This window comes from Camelus bactrianus, chromosome 6, assembly GCF_048773025.1.
Source record: "Camelus bactrianus isolate YW-2024 breed Bactrian camel chromosome 6, ASM4877302v1, whole genome shotgun sequence".
Classification (NCBI taxonomy): Eukaryota; Metazoa; Chordata; class Mammalia; order Artiodactyla; family Camelidae; genus Camelus; species Camelus bactrianus.
This window is the reverse complement of record NC_133544.1, coordinates 65,771,426-65,783,661: the sequence shown is the minus strand read 5'-3', so window position 1 is coordinate 65,783,661 and position 12,236 is coordinate 65,771,426. Positions and strand designations below refer to the sequence as shown.

The 12,236-nt window shown below is 35.6% G+C and overlaps 1 protein-coding gene across 1 annotated transcript; it reads right to left on the bottom strand.

Annotated features, from left to right (window-relative positions):
- Window positions 1-6,761: 6,761 nt before the first annotated feature.
- LOC105076852 (olfactory receptor 4F3/4F16/4F29-like) lies at window positions 6,762-7,709 on the bottom strand. Its single transcript, XM_010965082.3, is given in 1 exon segment — window positions 6,762-7,709. A coding segment is annotated over 1 exon segment (939 nt). The 5' UTR covers window positions 7,701-7,709.
- Between the last annotated feature and the right edge of the window lie 4,527 nt (window positions 7,710-12,236).

Sequence of the window (12,236 nt, the reverse complement as noted above, 5' to 3'; positions counted from 1 at the left end):
GAGATCCACACCAATCCATACCATATTATAATTAAACTGGTAAAAGTTAAAGAGAGAAACTTAAAGGCAGCAAGAGGGAAGCAATTAGCCATATACAAGGGAAACTCCATTAGAGTACCAGCTTGCTTCTCTGCAGAAACTTTACAGGCAAGAAGGGAGTGGTAGTAATATTTAAAGTACTGAAAAGAGAAGAAACGTATGGAACACTTTCTGACATAAATCATAGCAATTTTTTTTTGAATCAGACACCTAAGGCAAAGGAAACAAAAGCAAAAATAAACAAATAGAACCTACTTAAACTTAAAAGCTTTTTCACAGCAAAGAATACAATCGACAAAACAAAAAGCCAAACTGCTGGATAAGAAAAAATATTTGCAAATGATATTACCAATAAGGGGTTGAAGTCCAAAATATGTAAACAGCTCATACAGCTCAACTTAAAAAAAAAAGTGAAAAATGAGTAGAAGACCTGAATATACATTTTTAAAGAGACATATAGATGACCAACAGGCACATGAAAAGATGTTCAACATCATTAATCAGAGAAATGTAAATCAAAGCCACAATAAGATATCACTTTACACCTGTCGTATGACCACAAATAACAAGTGTTGGTGAGGATGTGGAGAAAAGGAAACCCATGTACACTGTTGGTGCAGCCATTATGGCAAACATTGTGCAGACTCCTCAAAAAACTAAAAATAGAACTACTGTATGATCTAATAATTCCACACCTGGGTATATATCCGAAGAATTAAAAAAAAACATGAATTCAACATAATACATGCACCCCAATGTTCACAGCAGCAACATTTATGACATCCACGATATGGAAGCAACCTAAGTGTCCATTAACAGATGAAGTGACAAGGAAGTTATGGTATATATATACAATAGAGTATTACTCCTATAAAAAATGAAAATTTGCCATTTGCAACAAGCTGGATGGATCTGCAGTGTATTATGCTTAGTCAAATAAGACAGAGACAAATACTATTTCCACTTACATGTGGAATATGAAAAACAAAACAAAGGATCCAATATTACAAAATGGAAACAGACTCACAGATAGAGAACAGGGGAGGGGGCTCCAAGGATGGGTGAAATAGGTGAAGGGGAATTAAGAGGTACAAACTTCTAGTTATAAAATAAATAAGTTTAGGATTGTAATGCACAGCAGGGAATGCATCAGTAATATTGTAATAATTTTAAATGGAGTGTAATCCATAAAAATTTTGACGTACTATGTGTACACCTGAAATTAATAATATTATAAGCCAACAATATCCTCAATAAAAAACTAAAACAAAATCAATAAAACTTGTCCTTCAGTTCTCTAAAGATTTCTGTATCTAAATCTAATGACCAATTCTTAGTCCCCATCTTTAAGCCTAGTTATTTATGCCAATCTTCATACATATTTTCTTCTCTTGTGTTCCCAGGCACTACAAAATCCTGTTTGTTTTTTTTCTCCTTCCGTATCACTGGTTGCTCCTTCTTAGTCCTCACTAATTATTATTCATATTCTCTCTGACCTCTTAATGTTAGACAATACCAGCGGTCAGGTCTTTAACCTCACGTTTTTTCTATCTATATTCATTCTCTAGGTTATCTCATCTAGCACCACACCTTTAAATAACATCTATGCTTCAATCTCCTGCTCAGATTTCTACCATGTTCATCAGACTTGCTTATCCAGATGCCCACTTTACATTTATACATTCTACAAACATCTTAGATGTAATGTGTCCAAAATTGAGCTCCTGTTCCTTCATCTTAACTGATGACAAATCCATTCTTCCAGTAGCTTAAGTCAAAACACTTGGGGTCATTTTCTCACATCCATTATTCAATCAATTGGCAAATCCTATTAGTTAGCCCTTTAAAATCTCACCACTGACATCGTGCTGCTCAAGTCACCATCTCTTTCTTCCCTTAATTTCTGCAATAGACTACTAACTTATCACAGCTGAGATCACTACACTACCCTTCCTAAGATTATTCTCAGCAAGACAACCAGACAGAAAAATAATTCTAAGTGTAAGTGGACATCATGTCACCTCTCTTTTCAGAAACTTCCAGTAGTTCAGCCTCCCAACCTCTTCCTCAGAGTAAAAGACAAATTTTTTACAATGGTCTACATAATCCCATGTGATTTGGCCTCCATTTACCTTGTTGAATTTCTTTGTACTATTCACCCACTTTTTTACACTGACAAAGTCACACTGGCCTTCTTGATGTTTTATGAACATACCAGGCACATTAGGCCTTTGTGCTGGCTACACCCTCTCTGTAGGGTGCTTGTCTCCCTTCACAGCTGCATTGCTAACTCAGTTACCTAAACCAAGCCTTTGCTCAATATCTTCTCAGCGATGTCTACCTTAACTACTCTACTTAGATGTCCAATCCACTCTCCCAGCTCTGAAGTTTCAATCCACCTTAACTTATTCTATTATATTGCTATTGTACTTATTGCATTTTAACTTACTATAAAACTTGCTTATTTATTTTGCTTATTATTTAGTGTCTCAATAGCTCCACTAGAACATAACCTTCACAATGGTAGGAATTCATTTTTAATATTTACTGATGTATCCCAAAAGCCTGTAATAATGCCTAGCACTTAGTAGGCACTCAATATTCACTGCATGAGTGGAAAATGGAGAGAAAGAGAAGGGAGAGACTCACTTTTGGATTTCTTGTTTTTGTGACTGGATATATGATAGTGGACGAAGACACCGTTTTCAGTGATGATCATGAGTATCATTTTCAATCTATTCAGAGGATATATGAAGCACCCAAGAGGAGATGTCAGAAGATATACTACATATGGGTCTAGATCCCAGAATAGACATGGACTATATTTTATATGATAATGTGGTATAAAATGGGTACAAATCATAAGGGAAAAAATTATTCACTAAATGGTGTTGAGAGAATTAATAAGCACATTGGAAAAATTTAGATCCTCTTTTATTATTTACAGCCAAATACTTTATAGGTGGATAAAATATTTCAGAAGTACATATTCATGAATATTCATTATGTATTGGAATGGAAAAGAATTTAAGAATAAAATTATGAAGTCTTAGCTTAAAAGCTCTATGGAGCTGAAGTCACAAAAAGTGTAACTTTAATATTGCAGAATATGATAAATAAAATTAAAAAGAAAACAACTAATGCAGGGGACATTTTGAACACGAATATTATAATAAAGGAGTTAATGTCTTTAACATTTATGTGGGACTGATGAATCAACAGGAAAAACTAATGTTCTACTATGAGGATGGGGAGAAAGAACACCTCAACAAAAGGTATTCATTTCTATTTCAATAAGGAAAAACATGTGACTTTTTTTTTTTTTGCCTACCCTGAATCACTTATCTCCTTCCACTAATGTCTATACCCCACCTCCTCTGTTTGGGAACTGCTCCTTCTCAAAGTCATGTAGTTCTCTGGGAGCTAACAACCAGATAACCTTGGCTCCTGCTACTAGGGCGGGCACGTGTCCAGAACTGGCCCATGAGAGACCAGGCATGCAGCTCAGATAATGCCAGTTAAGATCCTTTCATCTTCTTTTAATATACTTGCTAGGAAAGAAAACCTTTCCCTTTTCTATGATGTTGCTCTGATAGAATGATTTAAACTTGAGTTATCTGCAGCCTCTCCTCTTTCCTCACACTATACATAAAAGAATTCATGTGTAAAAGAAGAAAATAAGACTCATGTGCAAGGGTAAACAAGTTAACAGAGAGAGAGGTAGGAGAGAAAGAAAGTGAGAAGGGAACAAGAGAAAGGGAGTGAATGAGAGAGCTAAATCTAAAAGTGTGATATTGAGTGAATCCCTGGTGTCCATGAGGCTAGCTCTGTTGTTGGACATCCCAATAATCTAAGTTAGTAAGTTTATAAGTTACTTTTTGAAAAATATATTTTTATATTTAATTGTGGTTAAAAAAACACACACACACAGATGCAACATGCAATGTATCATCCTAACCATTTTTAATTGTATAGTTCAGTATGTTAAGTATACTCACATTGTATACAAAAATCAAAGAAATTTTTAAAAAATTTCACCTTTTTTGTCCTTTAAATTTATAAATATTTTAAATAAGTGATCACATTCACTATTTGGGAAGGGTACTGTAATGAATATATTTCATAGAAAGTACAAATATTTTGGGAGAAATGATAATACAAATTAAGTATTTAAAATATTGTTATACTCTATTAGTTCCAAATATATCAATCTAGAAAGGAAGTCATCTGAAATATAGATAGAGGTGTATGAATGAATTTTCAAGGCAGAGTAAAAAACTGTAGATAATCTAATTGGCCAATGTCAGAGGAATAACAAAAATGATATTGTCACATAAGGCAATATTACATAGTGTTTAAATTATTTTGTACTATAATATTTAATAATGTGAGAGAATTCTCAGAATATATTATTTATCAAAAAGGCAGTATGAAATGAAGAGACCATAAAACACTAATGTTGTAAATGTATATTTATGTTTAGGCATAGAACAACACTAGAAATAGATATACCAAGACATTACTAATAATTATCTCCATATGGTGATTTTATGGGTGATTCTCTTTTTTCATTTCTAATTTCCATATAAATCTTACATAATGAGCATATTTTATTTTCATTAGAAGAAAGAATAATATTTTCCTAAAGAAACAAGAAAACAATTGGAGATTATACATTGAAAATACAGGGCCCTTAGAATCAAAGATGTATTTATCAACAGGCTTTTGATTGTAAATGACAGAACCACAACTTAAACAAGAGGATGAGTATTCGCTCATTTACTAGCTCAGCTAGTGACCTAACTGAGTGTAGGGCTAGAATGAAGCTGAATGCCCAGGACACCTAAAACTAAGAATTTGAATACTGCCAGGCTTCTGTCTTCAAATCCTATATCTTTGTTTCTCATATATCTTTTAAAAATTACCCCGGATTCATTTTCTAACAGCAGGAAATATGACTGCCAGCAGTTTCTACATATCATAGCTCCAAAAGGGACCGAGGCTTGCTTTCTCTCCATTCGCAAGTCCAATATCCTGGAGAAAAGCTCAGATTTGGCCCATCTTGGCCAGAGACTCATATCTATACCATTCAACTATGGCTAGGAGATATGTCACTATGACTTGGTTCAGAAGCCCAACCTTGACCAAACAGTCATCTTGTAATCATACCACATATTTATTGCAAGAGAAAGATACATTTACCAGAAGAAGAACTTTGCTGATTTGAGCAAACAACAGAGTAGATGTCAACTAAAAACAGTAATGTTTTTAAAATAAACAATAATGATCTTAACAAAGTTTTACATTAGATGATACAGAAAATTTTCATTCATTATGCAGTTGGGGACTCTATCATTCCATAGATATAGACCTGACGTAAAGGGAGAACGAGATAAGATTGGGGGGAGCAGGCATTTCTCTAAACCATCACACACAGCGAGGAGTCTGGAAATCCTTGCTAGATCTACTGAACATTATTTAATCAACTGATGAGAAAACCTAGTAAAAACTCCCATTTTAAAAATGCCAATTCAAAACACTATAGGGAGGCTGAATATAAGTGCTAGCTAGTAAACTTATATGTAGGTAGTGTTTTTCCAAGGGTCCAAAAAAGAATAAAAAAAATGAATGAATGATATAAGGGCAATGGAAGTAAAAAAAGATAAATTATAAAGCAAGAAAAGTTATGAAGTAAATAAGAACGGCTTATAAGACCAAAGGAATATTGATAAACTCCTTATACAAAGGAGTATGTATAAGCTTGTATAAGGATCAGTCATTTGCACTACATCTTTGAGAATGAACCTTGGTTCCTCTTTGTTGAAATGGGTATGAACTGATATGCTGAAATCTCCTGATGCAAATCTCTCATTCCTACAGAATAGAATATAGTCATATATAAAACATCTCCCAAACTAAAATATAGCTCGCAATGACTCAAATAATTCAAATGCAACAGGAATAGTCATGCCATCAAGAAAAGGAAGAACTTGGCTAGTTACAACTGGAAACAAGAATGTATCTGTAAAAGCATAGGGGTTAGACAGCCTGGAACATAGTAAGAAAAAGAGTCAAAAGGTAAATCTTGTGATGACTAGCCAGTACTGTGGAGATAAAAGTCCTAGCCTAAGGATCATATTTTTTCGAAATGTGATGACACGCATATCCTATTATGGAGATACAGGCATTAAGTGTCAAAATACGATATGATTAAATATTTGAATAATCCAGCTAACCCTTCCTGCTCTGATTTCCTGCTCATTAATGTTCATATCATCACTTGACTTCTCCCAATTTTCTGTACAATTAAAGAATGAGTTACACCTATGTGGAAGTTCAGGCCACTCGATTGATCTATGTGGCAAATTAATAAATGGGCATCTTGATGTATATATTTCTATCTAGTATCAATTTCTTTAGCGTCAATCAGTGCTCCAGTTTATGACCCACTCTAACACTGAAGAGATTGATTTTGAAGTCTAGACCACAGTAAATTCATCAAGATAATGTCTTTTTAGAGACAAGACATTTTTTATCATACCACATGCTTCCTACAACCCTAGGCTGTAATATATGTTCTCAGTTAAGATTTTTAAAAGAACCATGTTATTTTAATCTGGGATACCTAAAAGTTAATATGGTATTGGAAACTCCTGATATTAAATAATAGAAATTTAATGTTACTCCAAGTTTGTAAGGAAAATTCATAATACTTTTGGCATTTAAGAAATCCTTCTATAAATAATAAATTGACTGCATACTTTCCTCATTGCCACTTTCATTTCTTTGTTCCTGAATGTATAGATGATTGAATTTAAAAAGGGAGTGAGAACTGCATCAAAAAAAGCAAGGAATTTGTCTAGGTGTGATGTGGGCTGAGGCCAGATATAAACAAAGATGCAAGGACCAAAGAACAAAACCACCACCATGACATGAGTTGACAAAGTGGAGAGGGCCTTAGATGAACTACCTGAAGAGTGTTTCCGAACAGTGATGAGGATAAAAATGTAGGAGACAATCAATATGAAGAATGATCCCAGAGATATAAACCCACTGTTGGCTGTCACCATGAACTCTAGCCTGTAGGTATCTGTGCAGGCAAGTCTGATGAACCGAGGAAAGTCGCAGTAAAAGCTGTCTAATATATTAGGGCCACAGAATGGCAATTTAATAACAAAAATCAGTTGAACCACAGAGTGAATCAAGCCAATTATCCATGCAGCAACCAGAAGCAGAATACACATTTTTTGACTCATAATAGTCAGATAGTGAAGAGGCTTACATATGGCAACCTATCTGTCAAAGGCCATGGCGATGAGCAGCACCATCTCCACAGCACCAATGACGTGAATGAAGAAGATTTGAGTGATGCAGCCACTGAAGGAGATGACTTTACGTTTTCTGAAAAGGTCATAAATCATCTTGGGAGCAAAGACAGAAGAAACTCCCAGGTCAATGAAGGAGAGGTTGGCCAACAGAAAGTACATGGGGGAGTGTAAACGAGGGTCAGAAGTCACAGTGAGAATAATGAGGGAGTTTCCCATCATGCTTGCCATGCAAAATGTGGAGGAGAACACAAAGAGGAGAAGCTGGATCTCCCAGGAATTGGTGAGTCCCAGAAACACCAACTCTGACACCATAGAGTGATTTACTCCATCCATTGATTTATCAGCTAGAGTGTTTCCAGATAAAAGAAAAAGAAAAGGAAACTAAAATAAGAATGTTAATAATGTTCTATATTTTAATGATTACTTATTCAAGGATATTGATGCTGTGAAGACTATAAATCCCTTCAATTCTTTCTGAAGGCCATATCATCACTAAGTAAGCATTTTACCTGGGGCCACCTAAAGCAGTTGGGTCATGTCCACATGCAATATCCATTTACCACAGTCCCTAGGACCATCCATAAAAACAAGAGAGTAGAACAAATATGAGAACATAATAGTGTGCATGGCAAGAATTGGGAGGGGTAGGGAAGGTGGTACAGTGCATCACACAGAGAAGAAGAAAGAAGAGGTGGAGATGGCATTTGCCAGAACTCCCTGGTTCTATTTTTAAACAGTTCATAAAGCAATACTTCAGCTATTCAAGTTGTGTCCTTTCTTAACCTCACCTCATCTCAGGCACATAACATGTCTCTTGAGTCATTTTATATTACTACCTATAGTCATATTTGCAATGCCCACAAAGCAGAAGTGAGCTTAAGAGAATGAGGCACAGGGCATAGTGGTGACTCTAGAGTATGACAGGTCCAAGGAAAGGGTAGAATAAATATTCATGGCACAGGGTATCTGCATGAGCACCAAGAAGTATAAGTGACAATACCTACAAGGGTGCTTAGCAGCCAGGACAAGGCCAAGATACGCAAGGTTCCGGAAGGGCCTGTTGTGAGAAGTCAAGGAAGTTAAGGAAGCCAATTTGATCTATCTCATGAGATTCTTCACAATCCCTGAGGTTTTTGATATACTTTGGTTACAGCTATTGGATCCCTACTTTTAGAATTTGCTGGGGATGAAGAAATGCACACTAATGTTATAACTGTCATAGAAACATTGTTCCTCTCCTGTCCCTCCTTCTCCCTTAGCCCCTTTTATTCTTCTTATCTCATCTCCTTTCTTCAAACCTCCCAAATGTCTGGCATTCAATGCCAAGTTGGATTCTTTCCTAACTCTGATTTTGGGGTACTACACAAACCTCTCCTGTTCTTACCCAATTTTGGAGGGAATACAGTGTTACCACATGGAAGATATATTCTCTTTTCTGTGGGTCAAACACTTCTGTGTCAAGTCCTCCTGCTCCTATAACATTTAGATGTGCAGCTAAAAGCTGGAGTAAACTAAGGAAAGGAGGAGGCTGGAGCCTACACAGTAAAGGGCTGGTAAAATAAAGGTACATGGATGCACAAAAAGCCTCAGGCCTGTAAGTGAAAGGGCAAGAGAAACCCAGCAATAGAAAAAAATGGATCCCAAAGTCTTTGCCTTTTAAGGTGGGCATTTGTACATACACACACCTCTCAACTGTGCATGATGACTGTGACTGGTCATAAAATTATCCTGCGAATCTCACTAGTGATTATTTAGTCCAAGTTAATCATTTACAAATGAGAAAACAGTGGTCCAGAAAGGAACAAGCAACTAGTTATAGACAGAGAATCTAGATTTTCTAGTCCACATATGGCTTCAGAGTCTACATAGTAGAAAAATAAAGTGAGAAGACATAAGCCAAACCCTACTCAGTGCAAAACAGTAGCCAGTAGTTCCATGTGGTCATTAAATGAAATTAAAAATCTATTTTCTTGGTTGCACTAGCCACATTTCAAGTGCTCAATAGCTACATGTAGCTAGCGGTTATGTACTGGATAGTGCAACGTAAGAAAATTTCCAATCACCGCTCATCCTTTAAAGGTAAAGCAAAACCACATTTCTTCCATGAAAATTTCCCTAGTAACTCTACTTTATATTAATCTCTTCCCTCTCTTATTACTGGAAGTCAGGAAACTTAAAATTTTAATTGAAAATTAATAACTCTCCACCTAAAATATGGTATCATAGGAGAAGCTCCAGGTGTTTGTTGTTGGCCAGGAAGGACAGAGTCCACTGGGAAATTCAGAGACAGCTTTACATTGGAGAATGGACTTGATGTGAGTTTTGAAAAATTAGTAGGAGTTTAATCAGCTGAGAGGAGAGGGGAAGGGATTCTGAGAGAAGAAAATAATTGATCCCTTATTTAGAGCAAATCCTTTGCTACTTATCATAATTCTTCAATAGCTCTAATATTACAGATTTTCTCTCCTGAAATATATTGTAACTTCGAGGAAGATAAAGACCATTTCTTCTAGCCCTTGTGCTCTTAAAACACCAAATGAAATAAGTAGCAAAGATCTCTTGATGGTTTAGTCAATAACACTTCTCTTAAGTGTGGGTTCTGGCCAGCAGAAGTCCCACCAAGATGGAATGAATTACTCGAGACTTTGTGGAAAAAGTCAAGAGAGTGAGAAGGAGTCTGGATACAACTCCACGAGCCTCTCAAATGCTCCCACATTTATTGTGTACAATCAAAGGAAAAATCACTAACAGTTGTGTGATGGAATGCAGGAATTTAGGGAAAGACAGGATGGGATCGAGATTGTAGAAATCACAATGAGTACACAGGCTTTGTTTATCTTTAGGGAAGTCATGGGGAGAGGGGAACAACATACATACATTCTTATAGATATGTTAAAAACAGACCACCAGACCAGCCACTTGTTTTGGGGATAAAAGACTATCTAACAGCAGGCACACCCAGCGTTGCTTTGCAATGAGCAGAGTGCTATCTAAAACGACAACTATGCAAGCAAGGCATTGTCTCTGCTTTTTATGGCAAGGAGACCTGAGTGCGGATGCACAAGCGCCTACTTGCAAAGCAGTTGCTAAGCACATTTGTTCTTCTTTAAGGAGACAAGCGGTTGGGGTCTGTTACAGTTTATTAACCCAATCATGGGCTCCCACACTTCAGTAAAGCCATTTTTTTTCAGGTCCATAATTTCCCACAGTTGCTATTTTTCTGCTTTACTATCTTTTTCCATTAAGTCCAATAGGCATAAAGGAAGTTTCCAAAATCAAAACTAAGCATTAACACATTTCCCAACCACTCCCAAGAGAACCTGATATCCTTGCTACACATTTCCAGCTGTAGAGTAGGGAAGGTTCTTCTCAATGCTTATAGTGGTCCATGGTTTAACTTCTGATGTTTTAGGAAAAAGAAGAAGAATGTAAAAAGACAAGAGAGAGGAGAGGGTGAAGGAAACAGAGAAAGCAGCAGCAGTTCCAATAACAGCCCGAATAGCAGGGAACTTACATAGTTTCTATCTTCCAGGTTTCATGATATAATTAGTAGTCACCTTCCATGCCTTTCTTAGAGTCAGAGAACAAAATACAGTTACTCTTAAATCACATTTCAAAAGGTTCTGAAAGAGTGAATGACGGAATTTTAGAGCTGGAAAAGCATGCATTATTTATATGGCACATATTTACTAAGTACTTTCATGTACTTGATCCTTATTATTACCTATCGTGTGGATATTTCTGATAGTAGAATTATTTTCATTTATAGATGAGGAATTTCAACTTATAGAGAAATAAGTAACTTATCCCAAAACATAGTCATTTAGTTTGGAATAAAAAAATCAGGCCTTCTGATTCCATATCCATTGATATTTGACTACATCATGCAAATATGGTTATTCGTTCATGAACTAAAACAATTATCTCTATTATGAATTTTAAACAAGAATTTAAAAACATGTACACTTGAAACTTACATAATGTTACATGTCAGTTATACCTCAATAAACCTGCAAAAAAAAAAGAATCCCATTTAAATCAGAAGAATATTCCATCCTACCCATGTGAAAATTTAACACATACATAAATTAACTTACCCAAGATTTCACAGCTACTAGTGGCAGAGCCTATACTTAAATCCACATTATCGCTACAAGTCAAGAGGCAGGGAGAAAAGTGGTTGCTGATTAGAATGTGAAAGAACCAAAATACACCAAGGTTTTAGTGCCAGTAAAAGATTCACCAAAATCAAGAGGTAATTTATTCATAAGAAGCTGTAATAATTGACAAGCCAGAAAGATCCCAGGTAGAGAAAAAATTAGGAAGTCATCTAAAATTTTGTCATGAGGAAAAAAATGAAGATTTGTTCAAAGGATAACATAAAGAGATAAAAGAAAGTTAATGGAGAAACCATACATGGCCCCCAAAAAACAAATACCTTGTAATTGTCACCATCCCTATTATATTACATATATATATAACATTATATATAAAACTACTGTTTTCATATATTATCTGCCTTTAAAAGCCCTGTTTCTGTGCACAATAAGAAAAACAAGGAAGAAAGGAATTTCAAAGAAGTAATGTTTGTCACTTTCATATGCCACAAAGAGATTAAAAAGAAAAGGCCTAAGAAAAAGGCATAGATTTAGGGCTGAGATATCTTTGTGCCATTAAGGAGAGCAGGTGAAATCAAACAGTAAACAGAAAGTCAAGATTGTTGGGAGGTAACAAATGGTGACCAAGTGAAGAATGCAAAATCAGAAATGACAAAAATTTCAATAATATAGGAGAAAAGGTTTTCTGAGGGAAAATGTAGAAAATAAGACAATATGCTACATGAACAAAATTTGTGGAGTGGCAGAAATC